The sequence below is a fragment of the Eulemur rufifrons genome, chromosome 8 (genome assembly GCF_041146395.1).
Source record: "Eulemur rufifrons isolate Redbay chromosome 8, OSU_ERuf_1, whole genome shotgun sequence".
In the NCBI taxonomy this organism is placed as follows: Eukaryota; Metazoa; Chordata; class Mammalia; order Primates; family Lemuridae; genus Eulemur; species Eulemur rufifrons.
The window spans coordinates 106,882,160-106,903,996 of NC_090990.1; the positions used below are offsets into that span (position 1 = coordinate 106,882,160).

General features: G+C 43.7%; 1 protein-coding gene across 2 annotated transcripts; it reads left to right on the forward strand.

Annotated features, from left to right (window-relative positions):
* The first annotated feature begins 1,386 nt into the window (after nucleotides 1-1,386).
* On the forward strand, nucleotides 1,387-19,447 carry HMGCS2 (3-hydroxy-3-methylglutaryl-CoA synthase 2). 2 transcript variants are annotated; one of them, XM_069480786.1, is made up of 10 exons: nucleotides 1,387-1,565; nucleotides 5,679-6,133; nucleotides 9,894-10,019; nucleotides 10,572-10,736; nucleotides 12,153-12,318; nucleotides 13,971-14,141; nucleotides 15,327-15,433; nucleotides 15,994-16,119; nucleotides 17,138-17,249; nucleotides 19,010-19,447. In XM_069480786.1, the coding sequence occupies exons 1-9, from the start codon at nucleotides 1,462-1,464 to the stop codon at nucleotides 17,242-17,244; spliced, it is 1,527 nt and encodes a 508-aa protein (XP_069336887.1). In that variant the 5' UTR covers nucleotides 1,387-1,461; the 3' UTR covers nucleotides 17,245-17,249; nucleotides 19,010-19,447. The 2 variants fall into 2 exon arrangements, with proteins under 2 accessions (XP_069336887.1, XP_069336888.1); XM_069480787.1 differs by having other exon boundaries at nucleotides 1,389-1,565; nucleotides 19,002-19,447.
* The last annotated feature ends 2,390 nt before the right edge of the window (nucleotides 19,448-21,837 follow it).

Below are 21,837 nucleotides of genomic sequence, written 5' to 3' on the forward strand. Positions count from 1 at the left end.
AGTGCTCTGAAGGTACCAATGAAGAGCAAAGGGGACACATGCTTTGTTCTAAGCCCTGAGGTGCATTGGATGTCGGTGGCCAGAGGGTGGGACTGTGGGGGAGGCAGAGTGTAGCCACCATTTGAAAGAGAGACAGGTTAACATAGACAAGAAGCCAGAGGCATTTCGGGGCATTTCAGAGAAGAAATTGGAAGTGAAGGATTTTATTGATGACAGAACTTTGTAAAAAGCTCAGTGTAAGGGCACGAGGTGACAGAGCAAGGTGGGTGATTGAGGTAGAATAATAATGCACCAAGATGTATGCAGATAAGAATCTAAAGATAAAGACCTAGTTGTTCTGGACCTCTGGGGGCACCTAGAAGTTCTCTATCTTTAGGAAAATGAACTCAGCTATACACCCCCTAAAGTAGGAACCACTCTGGCCTTTCTCTGCGTCCTCTACCACAGACTCATATATTAGATGGGGGACAGCAGGAGGCTAGGGGTGGGGGTTCACGCAACTGAATGAACTAGTGAGCGTGACCCTCATAAAAGGTAGAGGAAGATTGGAGGGAAACATTCATTTGGAAGATCAGATGGCAGGAAGCTCTTTATAAAGAAGTAGAAGAACAAAGCAGAAACACTAGAATCCAGAGGCAAAAGCCATGGTTGAGTCCCTAATCTGCAACTTACTAGCTCTAGGTCTTTGGGAAAATCATACATGTCTACGTATTTCTGACCTCATCTGCAAAGCAATCCTTTCCTCCCTAGGAGATAGAGCTTCAAATGACAGTTGCTCCTTTGAGGCTCCTGTAACTCTGTTGCAGCACTAGTTGCCCACTTGGAAATTGTGTAGAGCTGTGCAAATATAAAGGTGACAATAAAGACAGGTGGAATATAGCAGGCTCCCTAGAGTCTAAGGCCCGGCCTTTGCCTCTGTGCCAATACTCTCCCCCAATCACATGGAGAGCTACTATTAACACATCCATTCCTTTTGGTTTTGAAAGTTTCCTTATGATGCATCTCATTTAAATAATAACAGCTAACACCTTGGGGCAGATTATGAAGCACCCAGTGAGAGTAACTCCAGCGAGGAGCCAGGGTCCAAGATAGGCCAGGTGGGGTCACCCTGGGATGTGTTACAACAAGGAACATTGTGAGCTCCCCCTTCGGTGGCTGGGCAGAAATAAAGCTGCTGCAAGAGCCTGAGAGAGGAGTCAGGCTGGCCATTCCCATATACGCCAGGAGCGGGGTGGTTATATACATGTTGGAGAGATGATGTGTGTCTGTGACTTGCCCGTGTTCTGCGTGAGCCCTTTGGCCCCGTTTTAGAAGCAGACTGAGCCTGGGTAGGCAGGGGTGTGGCTTCCAGAGGCAGGAGTCTCAGGGATCTATAAAGCCCAGCTGGGCTCTGGGCTGCGGGCTCTGCAGGGCATCTCCTCAAGAGCTGTGAACTGCTGCCCTCTGCTCGCTCCTCCGGAAATGCAGCGGCTGTTGACTCCAGTGAAGCAGGTCCTGCGCTTGCAGAGAGTGACGCAGGAGGCTTCCCTCACACCTGCTCGCCTGCTCCCAGCCGCCCACCAGAGGTGAGTCCAGTCGTTCCAAGGGTCTGTATAGGTCACTCTCTGAGAACCATCTTGGAGCCAGTAAAAGACAGTCAGAAGTCCTGCCACTGGGAAAAACTTAGAATCCTAGTCGAAAGTTGTCAAGGCTTGTGTCAGTTACCTCGTCTGTAAACAGATATAGTCCCTTTTGGCTATAGAATTAGAGGATCCCAAACGTCTGACACATGCTGTGTTTGTGAACAGCAGCACCTTTTACTCCGCCAGCTGCACAAAGCAGTAGAAATATCAGTACCAGGGCCCACAGCTCTCCCCTCCCCGCCACCGTTCCCACCTTGACGCCTTGACTCTGCCAAGACCCTCAGGATTCTGTGCCAGCTGCAGTGTTAGCAAAAGCAGTGCTTTAAGTCACTGCAGTAAGATCCAAAGTGGACTGGGGGTAAGAAGTTGTGTTTGTCTTGCGCTCCAGGTTTATGAAAGCGGGGAGTAAAACGTAAAGATGAGAATGTGTGTATGTGTTTACGTGTGTGTTTGTGCATGCGCAAAGCACACACACGCTCCTTTTCTTTGTAAACACCCCCTCAGGGTGGCCCGAGTGCTTGTGTTTTCCCAGTGAGGATGGTAATATTTCGTGCCTTGGGCTTCCAGCTACCTCCGTGGTATTATCTAATCCCTAAACCATCCCAGACACGTTAGGACTAGTGCTTTCTTTCCTTCCATTTTTTCCTTTGCATTCTCTGAATACTGAATACTTAGAAAAATGATTTTGACCTAGTGTCTTCCCCTGCTTGGTACCCAGGGAAGCTGGGTGTATAGATGTGTGAAGCTTATTAGCCTTCTTATTTTCTTCATGACACTACCATCTTCTACACTCCCTGTACCCCCTGCCAAACTACTGCATATGGGTCAAATATCCCAGCTCAGAATTTAACCTATTTCTGTGTTATTTGTGAAGAAGGGATTGATGTGGTATCTCTTAGTTCAAGCACCAGTTGGCACCAGCCAAGAGACAAACATCAATCCTCACCAACATTCTGCCTTCTTTGGTTCACACTCTGGAATCATCGTTCACATTTCCCTCTAGGTGTGCTCATAGTCGATCCCATCATCCTTGGCCTAAGCTAACATTGCTTTTTGCGGGGCACCTTTTCTCTACAGGTCTACTATCCCCTTTGATCCAACCTGCGTCCACCCAAGTCCAACCTGGGAACAACTCCCATTTTAGCATCTGTTTTGCTGCCTGTAAAATTAAGTAAGAATTGGTCCTCCACTTCCTAAATTTCTCATGTATTGTCTCCTTATTCCCCCACACATCCTCCTCTGCAGGGCCCCTTGTCTGTTCAATCACTCCCCACTTCCTGCTTCATCTGCTTCCAACTTTTCCCCAGCAGAAGCTCTCTCATCTATCAGGGTTGGCCTCAAATGCAGCCTTTTCCATGAAGCCATTTCTGATCCTCTAACCCACAGAATCTCTGCTTCCCTTGAACTCCTGTGGGATTTTGCCCAAATACCTCTTGTGGCCTTCACCACCTTCTGCCTCTAAGTTGGGTTGTGTATGTGCTTGTCTCATTCTTCACACAGTCAAGGAAGTCCTCAAAAGCCTTGTCCTCTTCTCGTCTTTGTCCAGCCCTTTAACCCCCACAACCCCTCCCCAGCCCAGGGCCTGGCTAGTCATAGTTAATTTTGAAACACAAGGGAAGGAGGCAAGATGGAGTGAATAAAACCTTTATGCATGTTCTTGAACTAGGCACCACCACAAAAAACCGGATTTTAAATTAAATAAAGACATCATTCTTTAGAGAAAGCACAAGATTAGAAAGATACTCTTAGCTACAGTGGTTTGATGCTCCTAGAAGCCTCTACTGGTTAACTTTCTTCAAGGCTCTGTAATATATTTCCAGAAATAGCCCCTACCAAGACAGTTACAAAAGCTACCACTAATGGTAGCTCTCTTCTCTCCTTACAACCTTTGGTTTCTAACTGAGAGGAGAAGGAAGGAGTCAGCCCAGAGAAGGCAGACTGAGGCTGAGGGAAAAGCCTGCTGAGCTGGCAGGACCAAGGGCTGGCTAACCATTAGCTCCAAGGTTCTGGGAAAGTTCCTCCATAAATATTTGAGAGTACAAACTCCAATTATTTGGAGGGTACCAAATAAATAAGGCAGATAAATAATTTCCAAACCTCTCTTGTCAGATATTATTGTGCATTTATTGCTTTGTCTCACTGTCTTGTGATCACATAATCCATTTTTTGCTTCAGAGCAGTCCTTAAATTGGCTGGGCGCGGTGGCTCATGCCTGTAATCCTAGCACTCTGGGAGGCTGAGGCAGGAGGATCGCTTTAGCTCAGGAGTTTTAGACCAGCCTGAGCAAGAGTGAGACCCCTTCTCTACTAAAAATAGAAGAATTAGCCAGGTGTTGTGGCCTATACCTGTAGCCCCAGCTACTTGGGAGCCTGAGGCAAGAAGATTGCTTGAGCCCAGAAGTTTGAGGTTTCTGTGAGCTGTGATGACACCACTCCACTCTACCCAGGGCGACAGAGCAAGACTCTGTCTCAAAACAAAATTCAATTAAATTCGGTTAAACATGTGACTTTCCTCATGGGAGAATTGGAGCTACCAGAGGCCCAGAATCCTAAAAACAATTGGTAGATACATTCAATCTGAGTTATAGCTCCCATAGCACAGAGCTAAATTTATAAGGCTGGCACCAAATACGGTGAAGGGACAGACTATTTCTAACATGTGAAAAACTGTGAAGTTATTCTGAGCACATCACTTCAGTAGTATGTACCTTGATTTCACCATCTATAAAATGAAGAATGTCACTAAAGTGACCAGATTTCAAGTGCTTTCAATGTGGAAGCACATGAGAGGTGGACTACTGAGCTTTGTGCTTGTAGCTAGGAGGAGAATCTCCAGATTTTCACCAGGGGTTTAGGAGTCAGGGTTTAAGAGATGTAGATGGGTCTAGAAAAGAAATATATTATCTCTTCCCTGTTCTACTGGCCCCTTTCCCCTTTTCTCTCTGCCCCCATTTAGAATTGCTCTTTCTGCTCTCTGTGTTCTAGCAGGTTTGCTTGTTCCACTACGTTTTTAGCTGTAACAATGTCTTCCTCCTCCGTTAGACCATGCTTTCTTTGTGGGCCCAAAGGATGTTTTATTCACTATTGTGTATCTTGGCCAGCACTGTGTTAGCTGTGTTCAATAAATATTGGAATGCTGAATCACAAAAAGCAGATAGAATGGAATCAAGCAGAAAACTTCCTTAAAAGGTAGAAAAACAGTGGATATGTTCTTGTATATAAAAAAGAAAGAAGAAGGAGAAAGGAGGATAATGAAAGATACACTTTAAAAAATAAGTAAAAATTTTTAATATGTACTATAAGGGCTTATAACATATGCAGAAATAAAGTATGCGACAATAATAGCTCAAAGGCATGGAGAGGGAAAACAAAGTTAACCTTAAATAAGGCTTTTACACTATTCAGAAAGTTATAGAAGCATTAATTTAAGTTAGAGTATAATAAGCCAGGTATGCATATTATAATCTCTAGGGTCACAACTTAAAGAAATAGAGGAGATAAAATAGAATAATAAATATTTGCTTAATCAAAAAGAATACAGGAAGCAGGAATAAAGGAATGAAGAATATATGAGGCAAATAGAAATGAAAAGAAAGATAGTAGGCTTAATTCCAACTATATCAGTAATTACAATAAATATAAATGGACTAAATACTCCAATCAAAACACCACTATTGTAAGACTTGTTAAAAATTTTTAAGATTCAACTATGTACTGATTACAAGTGACTCATGTTAAATATAAAGACTCTGAGAAGTTGAAAGTAAAAAAGGACAGAAAAAGATGTGTCATGCAAACAATAAGCAAAGAGCTAGTACAGCTGTATTAACATCAGAAAATGTAGAATTTATGGCAAGAGTTTTACAAAGATGAAAGAAGATATTTAATAAAAAGGATCAATTCAATAGAAAGATATAACAACACTAAATTTGTAGTTGTATGATAACATAGCTTCAAAATATATCAAAAAATTAATTAAAAGATTGCTATATCACTGTCTTCTGAGAAAACTAGCTACAGATCATTAATGGGATTTTGATTGTTATCTCCATCACAGGTTTTCTACAGTCTCTGCTGTCCCTCTGGCCAAAACAAATACTTGGCCAAAGGATGTGGGCATCCTTGCCTTGGAGGTCTACTTCCCAGCCCAATATGTGGACCAAACTGACCTGGAGAAGTATAACAATGTGGAAGCAGGGAAGTATACAGTGGGCCTTGGCCAGACTGAAATGGGTTTCTGCTCAGTCCAGGAGGACATCAACTCCCTGTGCCTGACGGTGGTGCAACGATTGATGGAGCGCACAAAGCTCCCATGGGACTCTGTGGGAAGGCTGGAAGTGGGCACTGAGACCATCATTGACAAGTCCAAAGCTGTCAAAACAGTGCTCATGGAACTCTTCCAGGATTCGGGCAACACTGACATTGAGGGCATAGATACAACCAATGCCTGCTATGGTGGCACTGCCTCCCTTTTCAATGCCGCCAACTGGATGGAGTCCAGCTACTGGGATGGTATGTCTTTCCAGGGGGACTTATGTAAGAAAGGAGCTGGGGTTAGAGGCTGAATTTTATCAGTTGTGCTTTTCAGTTCCCTGGGTGGCTTCATTCAGTGAAGGAAGGACAACATAATCACATGGCTGCTTCTATCATTCAACAACCACAATGATAATAACCACTGAGACTTATATATCTTTTACAGTCAGTTAGGTAGTATATTCACATAGCCCTTCATTTAGTCCTCACAACAGCCTAGGAAGTGAGTGTTACATATGATTTATAGGTGAGAATATGGAAGATCTGATATCTTACACATAGTGAGTGGCAGAGGCCACACACCAAACCATATGTAATATATTTCCTATTTTATTGTACCTGTTTCTCTTAAACATCTCCTAAGTCTCTGAGAGAGAGATTGGTGATGTTGAAAAATTTATACTTGTTTAGATGTTAAGGGAAAAACACCCCGGTAGAAATAGGCCCAGAGAATCACAGGATAGACTGTTACACAGACTATTTCTACTCTTTCTCCCTTGCCTGGCTCCTGGGATACTGCTTTTTGATTAACATGTTAACATTACCTTGTATCTTACTTATATCTCCCTCCAGTGCTATATTGGAGGAATAATCCCTGTTGTCATGGCAAGAAAAGATCCAAAGGAAACAGAACAAGATGAGAGTTAGACACCCTGTCAATAATTATTGATAAGTTCCATAACCTCTTTGAGCCTCAGGGTTCTTATCTACCTATCTGCCTTGCAGGATTGAATAAAATAATCCATAGAGATGTGAAAGAACAGTACCTTGGCAGGCAAGGCACTCTATATTTACTAAGTTTGAAACTAAGATTAAAAACCTTGGAAATGGTAATAAACATTCATGATAAAATTAATCGTAAAGTCTTAATGTTGACAGGACCCTCAGAGATTATCTAGTTGAATATGCTTTGCCTTAAAAAAGAGGCCGAGAAGAGTTGATCTCTGTTCACACAGGAAGAGACTGCAATTCCATAAGTCCATCCTATGCTTTTTCAACTACCTACAAGGGCCCTCCTCCCCCATTAATGGTTCCATTGATAGGGGTTGAAGGTCCAGCCTCTATATCATTGTCAAATCTGTTCTTACAGTGCTTCTCCAGCTTGGCACTTGTATTACTACCTCTCTAGCAACCCCTACTACCATTACTACCATTAATATGTCCAAGCAAGTATTTAGTTGGAAAGTAGAAACGAAGGATAAGTGATATCCACTAGCCTTTAACGAAAAATCAAAGAACCTATTCTTGGAAGCATTGTCAGCTTTAATCACGTCATTTAAAATGAGCAGATTCTGCTGAGTGGCTGGGTATTCCACAGATGAGGCCTGAAAATGCATCTGATGTCTTAGTAGAAAAGTAAAAATAAAAAACCAACTACTGAAATGTGAATTTTCAGTTTGTATTTGAAACAAAAAGCGTATCTAAGCTTGAGCCTGACCACCTGGACTACACACTCTGTAGGTGATAGCAACCACCAAGACCAGATGAGGCCAGTGTGCATGAGATCTCTGCTTCTGACCCAGCCAACGATCTACCTGGGGACCCTCTTTGGTGGGACAAAGTAGCTTTGGGACTCACCAGCGAGTTCTGAACAACTCCAGAGAAGAGAGGAGGGTATGAGGGAAGGAAAGAGTGATGCTGGCTCAGATTGGCTAGGAGTCCCCAGGTTTTCTTGTCTTTTTTTATATGAAAGCAATTGAAATTCATAGTTAGGAAAATATATATACATATTCACAAAAAGGTGTAAAGTAAAGAAAAAGTCCCCTTTTGCTACTCCATTACCACTTCCCAGAATTTAACATTAATATCTATGTATTCTTCCTAATTTTCTTCTACAGTTTTTTGTATCTGCAAGCATATACATATCTATTCAGTTTTAAACATTGTACATATTATTCCTAATGTCTGATGTCTTAGAGATCATATTCTGTAGCAGCATATATAAGGTCTATCTCATTCTTTTAAAAACTGCATAGTATTCTACTCATGGGTATAGCAAATTTTATTTAATTAGCCCCATATAAATAAATATTTAGATTGTTGTGGGTTTTTGCAATTCTAAATAATGTTTTAATGAACATTGTACAGTAGCTTTGTATGTTTGTGGCAATGTGTTCTAAGAATAGATTCCTAGAAGTAGAATTGCAGGACAGGTAGATTTAAAAATTTGATAAAATGTGCCAAATTGCTCTTCAAAACGTCGTACTAAATTACATTCCTACAATACATGTTATCAAGCTTTCTAATCTTTGTCAATTTAATAAGTAAAATTGTAGAATTTTTGATTTGCCTTTCTTTCATTATAAGAAAGCTTGGATTTTTTATGACATTTGTTGGCCATTTTTGTGTTATATAACTTGTCTTTTTGATGAGACTTTTATAAATGAAGGAAAATAGCTTTTTGTTGGTTGTAGATATTGTAAATACTTCCCCAATTTGTCTTTTGACATTGTTTCTGATAGAAGGCTGTGATTTTTAGGTAGTCAAATTTACTGGCCTTTTCCTAAATGGCTTCTAAGTACATGTCCATAGTTTCTAAATTTTTCACTCTGTGTGTGTGTGTGTATACATATACAAAAAATAGTTTTTTCTCCAATTTTATATATATAGTATATACTAAATGCATATATTTATATATGTTAAACATATAAATATTCTTAATATGTTTGTGTAACATATTTATATATATTTTATACAGACTCATATCATTGGGGGCAAAAAAATTCTTTTTTGTTGGAGTTGCAGGTGGGATTTGTAATAATTCTTAAGAGAAGGTCCTCAGATTCCAATGAATTTGGGTTGGAGTCCTGATTCTGAATCCCTTTCCTACCATTTATTAGCTATGTGGTTTTGGGCAAGTGACATAAGTTCTTTAGGCCTCAGTTTCTTCATCTGTGAAGAAGAGATAACTATATCTGCTATATAGGCTTATCATGGGCATTAAATTATATAAAATTAAGGCTCCCAACTCAGTGGTATGGGTGAATACTGGGGGCTTCCTCACAGATTAGACAGAATACTGGAATTAGTACTGTATCTCTCACACAGACTTAAGTTTGGGGGGCAGTACTTCTATCCGATGAAAGCAGAACAAATAATAGTCAAGACAACAATTATTTATTGTCTAATAGATTGTCATAGAGTTAGTTACTATGGATCATTTATATTAAGTGTGGTCACTCAGCATAAACTCTTTTCACAATGAAAGTAACACCAAGTAATTCAAGGCCCACAGTTTAGGATCCAGTTAGAGTTGAGTTTGAATTTCAGATTCTATATTCAGTAGGTAACGTGACCTGATGCCAGTTACTTCATCTCTCTGGAAGCCAGTGCCTTCATACGTAAATGTGGATGTTACCTCCCTCACTGGATTATTTAAAGGATTGTTTGAGGACAGTATTTTAAATGTCAGTTTCCCTCTCTATCCCTTGCCTTTTATGATTTGGGAAAAATTTCAGGATCATAGAATGCTGTAAGGTGATCAGTATAAAACTAAATTATCTCCAAAAGTGCCAATTAGTGAATTTTTCACAAGTCAGAAATAGAATTCTGAATAAATGAGCATTTTTTACAGTTAGAATATCAGGACACTAAGTTAGACCATAAGCTCCACAGGGCTGGGGTTTGCGGTTCTGTTCACTCTATTTCCAGTATGTAGAATTGTGCTTGGCACACAGTAGGCATGCAGTCTGCTCTAGATTTGGTTGTGGTGATAATTATTTCCTGTATCTCTTTGCAGGTCGCTATGCAATGGTGGTCTGTGGCGATATTGCCGTCTATGCCAATGATAATACTCGTCCTACTGGTGGGGCTGGAGCCGTGGCGATGCTGCTTGGGCCCAATGCCCCTTTGGCCCTCGAGCAAGGTAAACCATTACCAAGAGGCTATGCATGGCACGGACAAATATATAGCTCCTAATCCTACATTGGCAGACCTGCTACTTGGGGCTGAGGTGTGGGTTTGAGGGTGGTATTGCTTGCCTCTAAAGGGCTGGCCTGAGAAGCAGAGGTTAGGGAGGAAAGGAAGAGAGAATATGCAAGTTTTCCTCTTCTGCATCGTCAGGTATGAGAATAATAATTCATGGATGAATCATGCAGGTGCCTTAGGGAGTTGTGCGGGTGATTGACCATGAAAGGAAATAATTGGGCAAAAAGTGAAAGTCTTCCTTTTGAGACTTGGCTTCTATTCCAGGTTTTGTTAAGCCTACCTTGGTGTGGAAAGGGAAATGTAAACCTCATTCATGTAATATCAACGACCTATTCAAATCCTTTTGAATAAATTTGAGGGATGTCACGTGGGCTCAGGCTTGGGCATGGGAGACAGGTAAAGACCAGGAAGCCCTTGTTACATGGTTCTCCCATCCTCTGTGGTCCAGGTAGTCTGTGCAGTCTCTGAAACCCTCTGTGTGCCTTTCCAGGGCTTAGGGCAACCCATATGGAGAACGTATATGACTTCTACAAACCAAATTTGGCCTCCGAGTACCCAATGGTGGATGGGAAGCTCTCCATCCAGTGCTACTTTCGGGCCTTGGATCAATGTTACACATCATACCGCCACAAGATCCAGAACCAGCGGAAGCAAGGTACGGGACTCGCGCAACAGAAAGTGGAGGCTCTGCTTACAGGGGCCAAGAGTCTGTACCTTTGTACCTAAACTCCTAAGACAAGGTCTCCTCTCTCCTACCCTGAAAACGATGTTAAGAGAATTGTTTCCTGTTCCCTTCTTATACTCCTCTCTGGGTCTTTGCTGAAATCCATGTGGATGTCATTCAAATCCAAGTATAAAATTGCCTGTAGCTTGAGCTAAACGAAAGAAAGCAAACAATCCAGGCCAAAGCCACCAGTATGAAACCAGTGGGTGTCAGCCACCTGGGAAACGTGTCGTGACCCGGGGTAACCACATCCTCACGGGTCAGGATTTGCTTTTCTGTTTTAAGGTGGGCATGATGTGACTCTTGATTTGCAGTTTGCCACCTTTTAAAGTCTGATGTTAGAAAATCTTTCCTTGTCTTATATTTTCCATATACTAAAGTGTTATCGGTGATTTTTCTCTGTACGGTGGTAATAGGTTGATTTTATTTCCATCTTTAGTTTTGGAATTTCCCTGCTAAAAAAATACATCCTGCTTTCAAAATCAGAAAAGAAGTGAATAAATCTTATTTTAAAAATACAGAGAAACCCACTTTAAAAAAATGGAAAGTGCCTTACCTGCTTAGCCATGCCCAGGTGGGCATCTGCAAAAGGCAGGTTTCAGTGTGGGAAGGAGGACGTGTTGAAGCGCCAGGACATGAGTGCTTTGCGGGTGGCACAAGGAGCCACATCTTGCTCCTCTCCACTGCCCTGGGTGGGGCACTGCCTACCATAGGCAACCCCAGTGGGTAAGAAGTCACCTTGGGCCTCTCTGCCTCTGCCCTTCCACTGTAAAATTGCTATTGGCTAATTGCTCTTGCCTCCTCTGAAGTCTTATAGGCATTTTCATTTTACTCCTTATTCTCATATGGAATCTGACGGATGCTACTTTGGATCACAGCACTAAAATATAAACTTTCCTAAGGGCAGAAGCTGCATGGCCCTCATCTGCACAGTGAGAGAGACAGTCAGTAATGTAGCGACAGAGACAGGTGAACTTAAATCCGAAGCCAGACTCTTCATATTGGGTGACCTTGAACATATGATTTTATTTAATTTTTTGGAGACTCTGTTTCCTCCTCTGGAAAATAGGGGAAATGGTATAACACAAAGTTGATATGGGGCGAGCATCTGTCAGGGAGGCTGGCAATAGTAGATATGAATATGTTTGTTTCTTTCTCTTCTTTCCTTACATGAAGAAGGGCTTAGTAAAGGTGTGAAAAATGAATGAACAGACCTTATATGTGTTTGCTGGAGGCAGGAACTAGTTTTCTGGGAGGCCTAGAGTTCTTCAGCACCATTAAATCTGAGGCAGGTCGAAATGGCTCGTCCCTCATGCTACATATTTGCCATCACACTTCTTCTTCCAGCTGGCTCCGATCAACCTTTCACCCTCGACGATTTCCAGTTTATGATCTTTCACACGCCCTTTTGCACTATGGTCCAGAAATCTCTGGCTCGCCTGATGCTCAATGACTTCCTGTCAGCCAGCAGCAACACACAATCCAGCTTATATAAGGAGCTAGAGGCTTTCAGGTGAGTCCTGTTCGTGGGGTGCCTAGGGGCTCATGAGGGGTGGACAAGGAGGATGCTCCCTCCTGCCTTGAGCCTGGGTTACTGGCACTCCTGTGGGGGCAATGGCAACCCTCCAACACAATGGAAATGATACCAATTTCTACATGGGGTGACAGGTTATTGTCTGCATAGGGCCTTCCATGAGTCGTCTCAGGGAGACATGGGGAATATGCCAGTGCCTCCGGACCCGGTAACTATAAGAAGCTACAGAGAAAAAGAAAAAAGGGAAAGGGGAGTGTGGTTAAATCATTTAGTCAACAAACATTTTCTGAACATCCAGAAATGATATGTGCCTGACATCATTCTAAACTCTCAGGATAAAATGGGTATGACTTCATGATCCCTGTCCTGGAGGATCGCACAGTCTATGCAGACACAAGCACACAGAAACAAATGATCACAGTATGGGGTGGCAACCTGGGAAGTGTCAGGTCCTATTCTTACTTGTCATGGTCTTAAGTAATGTCCTGCTTATTGCCTCAATTTCCCCCATTTATAAAACAGAGAGTCCAGTTCACTCCCTTAAATGTCAAAAGGCAGGAAGAATGCTATTTATTGATGCACTAATCTAAGATATTTAAAACAGAAATATCTTCAATGCAAATAGTTCTCACTGGGAAGAGAATCTTTCTGTTTCTTCTTGGTATCTATTTATTTCAAGTTTTGGACTATCCTACCAGTATGTGCCCCTATTACTAACTACCACTAACCCAGCCACTAATGAAAACATCAAAATTAGCTTAAACACTGCTTAAAAGTCCTGCCCTATCAAAGCAAAAAGTGTAACATATACCAAAGATAATAGCTTAATATCTTTAATATATAATGATCTTATCAATAATAAAATAAAGACTACGGTGGAAAAATGAGCAAAAGATTTCCTCAAAGAAGAAATGCATATAATCATATTTGTAAATGTGCGTGCTTATTAGTAAAACATACAAGTTACCATTTTCTTTGCATAGTCTTTTAAAATTTAAATAAATACACAATATTGACAAGGCTAATGGAGAATGGGCAATAGTGGATGTGTAAGTTGATATAAGTGCTTTGGGGAGTAATAGGAGAGTGTAAAGCAAAAGCCTTAAACATGTGCATGCCTTTGGGTTCAGTAATGCCACATGTGAAAGAACATGTAGCCATTCCCTGCACTATTTTAACTAATGAGAAACAGGAGTAGGGAGATTGGTTAAAGTAGGGTACATCATGTCACGGACCATTCTGCAACCATTAAAAATAATGTTAAAGAAGATGATTTAATGTTACAGATAAATATACATACACTCACATACACAAAGTTTAAAAAGCATGTTAAACACAATGCATAGTATGATTTCATTTCTAATTTTCTCATACACTTTATGAAAGTGGAGATGGATTCCCTAAGAAAAATATAAAAAATATTCCCTAAGTTTTATCTCTGAATGGTAGAACTATTAGTGGCATGTGTTTTGTGTGTGTGTGTGTGTGTGTGTGTGTGTGCGCGCTTTTATGTATTTACAAATGTAATAAAAACATGTCCAAAGTCTCTTTAAAAGCTGTTACTCTTCTCCTTGCTCCCCTCTCCTCCTCCCGTGTGGCTTCTCACCTGGTCACCTCTGGCTGCCCCACAGGGGGCTAAAGCTGGAAGACACCTACGCCAATAAGGACCTGGAGAAAACACTTGTAAAGGCCTCTCTGGACATGTTCAAAAAGAAAACCAAGGCCTCCCTTTATCTGGCCACACGCAACGGGAATACATATACCTCATCCCTGTATGGGTGTCTGGCTTCACTTCTGTCCCAGTGAGTACTACGTCTGGCTCCACCTCCTACATGCCCCCTCCATGGTCTGGGGGGTCAGCTACGTTTGTTTCCTTTTCTGGTTCAGACTTTTAAAAGAAAGGAAAGGAGAGAAGAGGCAGGGAGGGAAGGAAGAGGAAAGGAACTTGCTTCAAAGGTATAGGCAGATCTGCAATCTGTATTAAATAGCGATCTCCAAAGTGAAGTACATGGATGTCAGGGGATGTGCAAGATCTATTTGGATGCAGCAATAAAATAGTAGAACTTCTATGCATATTTTTGTCTCATCTATTTAAAAATCTCTATACTTAGTAGAGCATGGTGGTTAAGAGAGTCTAGTTTTAGAGCCCATACCCTGGGTTCAAATCTCTTTGTCACTTATTAGTTTTGATCTTGGAAAAATACTTAACCTCTATGTGCCTCACTTTCCCCATCTGCAAAACATAGATAATAACAATATGTGTTCTACTGTTTTTATGAACACTGTCTAAAACAATTAAAACAGCAGTGCTCAATTGCTAGTGGCTATTATTATTTATTTATTTAATTATTTTTGAGATATGGTCTCACTATGTCACTAGAGTGCATAGTTCACTGCAACCTCAAACTCCTGGGCTCAAGTGATCCTCCTGCCTCAGCCTCCCAAAGTGCTAGGATTACAAGTGTGAGCCACCATGCCTAGAGCTAGTTGTTATTTCTCTTGATTTTCTATTTTGTGGGTTTTATAAGGAAATACCACACATTGGAAAAAATAGTCATGGGTGAATCTGATCAAATTATTACTGATGAGCGATGATCAAAATGTTACCACTGTTGAACCACTGCCAGTCAACATGCAGCCTTGAGGGTGAGTCCAGCGAACTGGCCTCTGTTTGGAAGCACCCTCGGCATTCACTACATTCATCTTGTCCTCATGAGTGGGGAGAAGTTCCATTTCCATTTGACATTCTGTTGTGTTTGCTGTGCCTCATGTATCTTGGATTTTAGCTGCTCCCCTTTGGGAAGCTTTCCTGTTCCTGGGCCTGTCCCTGGGGCCTACCCAAAGTCGTCCTTCATGTAGAGGGCCTGGAACCCATTTCTAGTTGCATGAGGTAGACAGGGAGGAGACTGGCCTGACAGGTGGGTGCTTTATTTGAAGTGCAGAATATAAGGCTGATGTGTTCTGGGCTTTGATTTCTCTCCCTGCAGGCACTCTGCCCAGGACTTGGCCGGCTCCAGGATCGGTGCCTTCTCCTATGGCTCTGGCTTAGCAGCAAGTTTGTTTTCATTCCGAGTGTCCCAGGATGCTTCTCCAGGTGAGCCTCAGCTTTCTGTCAGGCACTCCTGACAAAATTCATCTGGTGAAAGAAACCAGGTTGTGATTAAGAGCAAAGAAAAACACTGAAGGGATTTAAGCAATGGAGTAAGTTTGTCTAATTTATGTATCTAAAGCACTTCCTTGGCTACTAGTTAGTGACTAGATTGAAGAGGAACAAAGGGGGCCATGGGGAAACCAGTCTGTTCCAGCAAATAGCCCAGTCAAGAGATAATGGTGGTTTGGTTGCAACTGATAAAGAGAAGTTGACGAATGTGAGCTATCCAGTGGGTACATGATGATTATTTTTTGATTGAGGAGATCCAGGACACATATCTAATTACTATGTGGGGTATACCTTGACTAAGTAAGGTGTGTCTGCCTGTTTGTTTTGCTAACATTTATATTTGCTTATGACATCTTGGTGTTCTAAGCCACACACAGAGCACTTTCCCCCAGGGTGCGAGCTTCCACAGAACCTCGCTCTCTGTTGGACTTGTATGTCAACAGTAGTGACAATGACAAGGAAGAAGGTGTAACAATCTTGCTTTTGCTTCCCAGGCTCCCCCCTGGAGAAGCTGGTGTCTAGTACATCAGACCTGCCAAAACGCCTAGACTCCCGAAAGCGAATGTCTCCTGAAGAGTTCACAGAAATAATGAACGAAAGAGAGCACTTCTACCACAAGGGTAAGAAAAAGGGCAGGAAGAGAAGGTAATTCACCTCAGATTCCATGCCATGATACTGGACAATGTAATGCCCTGGAAGTATAGTCTTTGAAAATGCTTTCTGTGCAACAGTTGAAAGAGTCCAGACTTCAGAGCTAGATATCCAAATTTAAACCTGAGCTGCGCCACTTACTAGCTGTTTGTTTCTGGGAAAATTGTTGAACTATTTTCAGTTGTCTTATTTCTAAAATCATACCAACTTGGCAGGATTTCCAAACAGATGAAATGAATTAGTGTACATGAATAAGTTACCAGCACATACTACTGTCTCTGCCCATTGCCCCCTTTCTCCACCAAACATAAAAACAAAATGTTACCCCAAAAAAGCAACAAATGAAAAGGAAACCAAAGCCAAAGTTAGCACTGGAGAGACCAGATGGTGATTTTAAAACCAGGGTAACTATATCTTCTAAAGCAAAACTGTGGGCACATGGTTTGCAGTATGGTCTGAAAAGGAGACAGAACATATGGAATTGGGAATGTTCCAGAAAACCTAGACCTAGTGGTCATTGATCTCATATAGATCAAGGGATATGTTTTAGCAAAGAAAAACAATGAAAACAAAAACAGGACCTTTGAGATGAACACCAATGGACAAAACACTGACATAGGGCTAGGAAGAAAGTCTCTGTTAGGAAACAGAGGCTCTGAGGGTACTCCTCAACCTAGGTACTACTGGCAGAAGGATGTGATAACGATTTCAGTGGAGGAAGGGTATGTTTACTGTAGGGGAATGTCATACCCTTATAATAAAATTTTTAGTAGCCAGGCCTTAAGTGCTAGATCCAAGATGGCTGCTCCTCTGGCTCTTCAGCCAGTCCAGTGTTCTCCATTTGGCATATTACAGGTAACCTTGTGGCCCCTTGCAACACAGCCAAGAGACCCTCACTGTGAAGCTGTAGACATCCCTATTACTATTTTCTTTCCCCCAAACTCATGTAACTCTTTGTGAGTATTGCCTCTTCTCCTCATTCCGCAGTGAATTTCTCACCACCTGGTGATATAAACAGTCTTTTCCCAGGTACTTGGTACCTGGAGCAAGTGGACCAGCTGCATCGCCGAAAGTATGCCCGGCGTCCCGTCTAAAGGCGGTAAGTGAGCATGTGCAGGGTTGGTGGCATAAAACCCTAATGTCTTCCTCTAGTTCTGATACTGTAACCAGGCCACGGAGGGTCCATCGCTTCCAAGAGGATCAGAGGTGGGGAGTTTGCACCATGAGGACCAATTAAAATTCCTGGGGCTCTTTGCCCTGGAAGGGCAGAAGCTGGGTGAAGGACATGTTCTGAAATCTTGAATGTGAAAAAAAATGTGTCTGATTTGTTTTACCTGATCTGCTCAAGATAGGAAGCTCTCCTAGAAGCTTGATAGAAACAAAATTAGCATCCGTAAGAGGGAGCAGGCTGTGAACCTAAACCTGTGGAACTTGTTACTCCAAAAGGATGAGGTCAGTAATAAAGATGAATAGCATCAGAAAAGGTACACACCCATGTATTGGGGATATTCATAAGGAAACAGGGTGCTGAAGGTTCTGGTAGAGCCAGACACCTCAGGTGGCGGAAGCCTTAGGCCAAGGGGCTGTATAGCAATTTTCCTGTCATGTGACTCCTTTTGGGGAGAAGGAGTGAGGTTCAGAATATTGGTGCAGACAGGTGTAAAGAAAAGAGAATTGGATGGAAGAGGAGAGGGGTGAGAGGAGAAGTAGGAGAATTGTTTATGGTATTTTTAAGAGGAACAGCAAGGATTCAGGATTGGAATCTTGTAGTTCAGCAGCCCAGATATCTGCATTCAGTTTATTGACCAAATAGCTAAAGTAAGCAGAATGGAAGAGTGAGAAGGGATTTCTTTCACAACCCACAAATCTCAGTTAATACAGTCCCCAAGCCCAAGCTTTCCTTGTCTTTGGTAGATGAAGGAGGAGGAAGTAAAAGGTGTGCCAAGGCAGGGGAGGGGACTGGGAAGGGAGGGAAGAAGTTAGCCAATGGAGGAGACACACAGATAAAGGCCACAGAGGAAGCAGGGCACGTGCAGGGGGCGGGGCCTCGGTCCATTCCTAACCACTGGGCGTTCTGGGTGCCACGCTGGCTGCCCTAGGGCGGTGGCCAGGAGTCCGGGGAGCGGCCAGGAGTCCGGGGAGCGGCTAGGAGAGGCGGACAAGCAGGCTGCCTGGCCACAGCTGCAGGCCCGGTGGAGGAAGGGCAAGCCAGGAAGCCAGTCCACAGGACTTTGTACTGCCAGGCAGTCTGTGCGTGTGCATTGCTTTGTTTGTTTGAAATATGGGTCTTAAGGGCAGGTCAGTGGCAAGGGGGAGGGGGGTATTAAATATGTCAACTTAGATCAGTCATCAGAAGGAGAGAGAGATTTGTGGTTTTCGAAGGAGAATTTCCAAATCAGGCTCCCTCCCTCTCCTCGTAGACACACCTCTCACAAGTGCTCAGGCAGCACTGTACTTAGAGGAAAGCTGGTGCTCTTGAACTTTTCTCATGCCGACTATTCACATAAGGAATGAAGCTACAACAGTGAGGTTTTAGCGGAAATGAGGGCTGCCGTCAGCGCCGTGCTGAGGAGCTCTGCAGGCCTCTGCACCGCCTACGCTGCCCGGCCTGCCCTCCTTCCACAGGCAGACGTGTGCTGGGGACCCTGCCCGCTCCAGCCTTGGCTCCCCTAGCATGGGCGCGGGTCCCTCAGGTGTCCAGGCCTGACGCCCGGCGGGTGGCAGGAGGCCCCAGACCCGGACTGTGGCTAGGAGAGCCCCTCCGCCCAGCCTCGCCTCGGGCAGGCGCAGCCCTGGGGTGGGTGCCCAGGGTGAGACCCGTGGTGGAATGATCTTCCTTTGTTTCTTTAAGTTCTACAGATCTGTGCAATGGCTCCTGGGGAAAATATGCGACCACAGCTTCTGCCCGCGAATCATATTGTTAAAATCCTGCTCTAAAGCTGGTAAATAAATTTGAATCGACATCGGAACCCCCCGCTCTGTAGAGTGAGGCGCCACCCCTAGCGGGCCCGTGCACCCTCTCGCTTCAGTCGCTGTCCCCAGCTTTTGGCGTGATGGACTAGGGCTCCTTTGTGAGAGAGCGAGATGGGGGATGGAGAAAAGGCTCTTCCTGAATCACTGGCCTCCAGAAATGTGCAGATCAGCTGTCTCTTTCAAGATCCACAAAAACTTTCCTATTTGTTACAGCTTTATTATTATGAAACTTCTGCGCTATTCTTTGTTCATTTCTTAAGGTTTCCTGTGAATTTCTAAATTTTGTATTTTGTTCTAAGCTAATAAATGGCAATTAAAAAGAGAGGAGGAGGAAATGACTCCTGTATTTCCTGAAACCCAGAACACAAAAATTGTACCAGCCAACGCACATAACGTATAAGCCTGCCAGACTGCCCGGTTGGAGAGCTGCGTCTTCACCTTGCATGTTCCCCTCTCCCCTTCCAATTCCACTCAGTTTCTGCAACATACCAAGTATTATGACAGGTGCAAGGCAATTAAAGATGGTGAGACTTGGCGTCCCCCAGCTCACTTCTCTAGTCTAGAGAGCCGGCAGACACTGAAGATCCCACCTCTTGGTCATACCTTGCCAGTGTTATTTGGACAAATCAACACAAGGCAGAGGTTAATAGGTTAAGTTTATGCCTCCTCCAGCCAAAAAATAATAATATATATTAAATGAAATTCAACATCCAGCAGGAAATTATTCCACTAGAGGATCTTTCCCCCCTTGGGCTAGGGCACTGCTTTTTCCAGGGTCCTCTCATGGAATAGCAGTGGTTCAGGAAGATAGCGATTGAGTTGAGGAGGGCAGTGGGAGAAGATGGGAGGACATCAGGTTGTTGTTCAATTCCTTTTAGAAAGTTTCCTCGGCCACTCTCATGAGAAAAAGGGCACTTTGGAAGAGAGAGGATTGTTTCCTTGGCAGGGAACAGAGTTGGCGGGGGAGGGAGTGCGGAGGGGTGGGGATCATCCAGATACACATGGGAATGTAACGCTGGGCCCCTCCCCTTCACTGTTTTGCTCAAGGCTCTTCATGTCACAACAGCCACCAGCAAATGCTAGATAAACCCTGATTTGCGCAGCTAATCCGGCATCAGCTGACTGCGGTCCCAGAGCTGCTGACACCCTGCTCTAGCACAGGAGCCCTGGCTGCAGTTTAGCAGCGCCTCTTTGCTGCCCCCTGCTGCCCGCACCTCCGCCGACGCTGTCCAGAGCCCTCAACCTGGTTGGTGTGCCCGGCAGGACAAGATCTGCCTTTTCTAAAATCTCTGGAGCAGTGTCTGTGTTCATGGGAGAAAAGCCAGTATTCACCTGAGCTCTCAAGGACAGGACACCGGGCCTGGCCTTCTAATCACACAGGAGCTCACCGTGGGGTCTTGGTGCTGAAACCATCCCCTACCGCCCTGGCAACCAGGACCTGCCATACCACCTGCTGCTGGGGCCAGGCCTGCCTCCACTAGGGAGTCACCTGGACACAACCCAAGGATGACAGTAAAATATTTAACACTGCCCATACCCCCGTACACCAGCTGGATATCAGCCCTGGTTCACCTGCAGGGTGGGCAGGATGGCGCTAGCCATTGCCACATTGCACACACAGAGGTCCCTGGTCCCCTTCCTCACCAACTTTTATACCAACCAGAGGCCTTCCTCCAGCAGCTTTGGGATCCCCTTCATTAACACTGACGCCTGCCTGCTCTGAACACAGCCCTCCCCCCTTGTAAGGCCAGCACTTGAAGGAATGAGATTCCAATGACCCTGTCAACACTTTCACCCCAAAGGCTGCTGATGCCATGCAAATGAAGGACTTCCCTGTGTGGGCTAAAAACCACCCAGAGGGACCTGGAGCAGGAAAGAGGATGGCATACTAGGCAAGTATTGAGCCCTGTTACACTCATCTCAAATGAAAATACTTAACATGGGGTATTGAAACAGATGTGAATGGCCTGGCCCAATGACATAATGCAACTGCGGGTCTCTAGGGGTAACACTGATCATAACCACACACACACACATACTAATTACACATACACTGATCACACACTCAGACTGGTCACACACACACTGATCTCACACATATATACACACACTGATCACGCATACACTGATCACACACCAACACACTGACCTCACATACACACTGATCTCACATAAACACACACATACACTGATCACACACAGATCACACACACCAACACACTGACCTCACACACACAGACACACACACCCCTGTTTCTTAACCCCAGGGCTCCAGGAGTCAGCATTTTGAGGCATTTCCCACGTGTGGCCCCAGCATTTGCCTTGCCTCCACCACTGAGCTTACAGACGGCATTCTGCTTCCCAGCTAGCGTGCACAAGAGTGAAATTCCACTCTAAAGTTAGGTGATGCAGAGGCCACGTGCCACACAGTAACACACAAGAGTTAATGGGACCCTCCCAGCAGCACCAGCCGGATTTTTTAAGATTTTGCTGTGTATACTTAAGGTATAAAACATGATGTGATAAGATGTTACGATAAAGGAACAAAGTAACATATCCATTAACTCACATAGTTATCCATTCCCCTTTCCCCCACCCCCGACACCCTGCGGCAAGAGCAGCTACAATCTACTCATTTAGCAAAAATTCTCAATACAGTACAGTATTATTAACTATAGTCCTCATGCTCATGTACATTAGATCTTTCAACTTAC

Bases quoted from the DNA above. Each gene is read 5' to 3' on its own strand.
- HMGCS2 (XM_069480786.1), top strand. From the start codon at position 1,462: ATGCAGCGGCTGTTGACTCCAGTGAAGCAGGTCCTGCGCTTGCAGAGA. The intron at 1,566-5,678 runs GTGAGTCCAGTC...TCTCCATCACAG, and splicing joins CTCCCAGCCGCCCACCAGAG to GTTTTCTACAGTCTCTGCTG. The intron at 15,434-15,993 runs GTGAGCCTCAGC...TTTGCTTCCCAG, and splicing joins GTCCCAGGATGCTTCTCCAG to GCTCCCCCCTGGAGAAGCTG.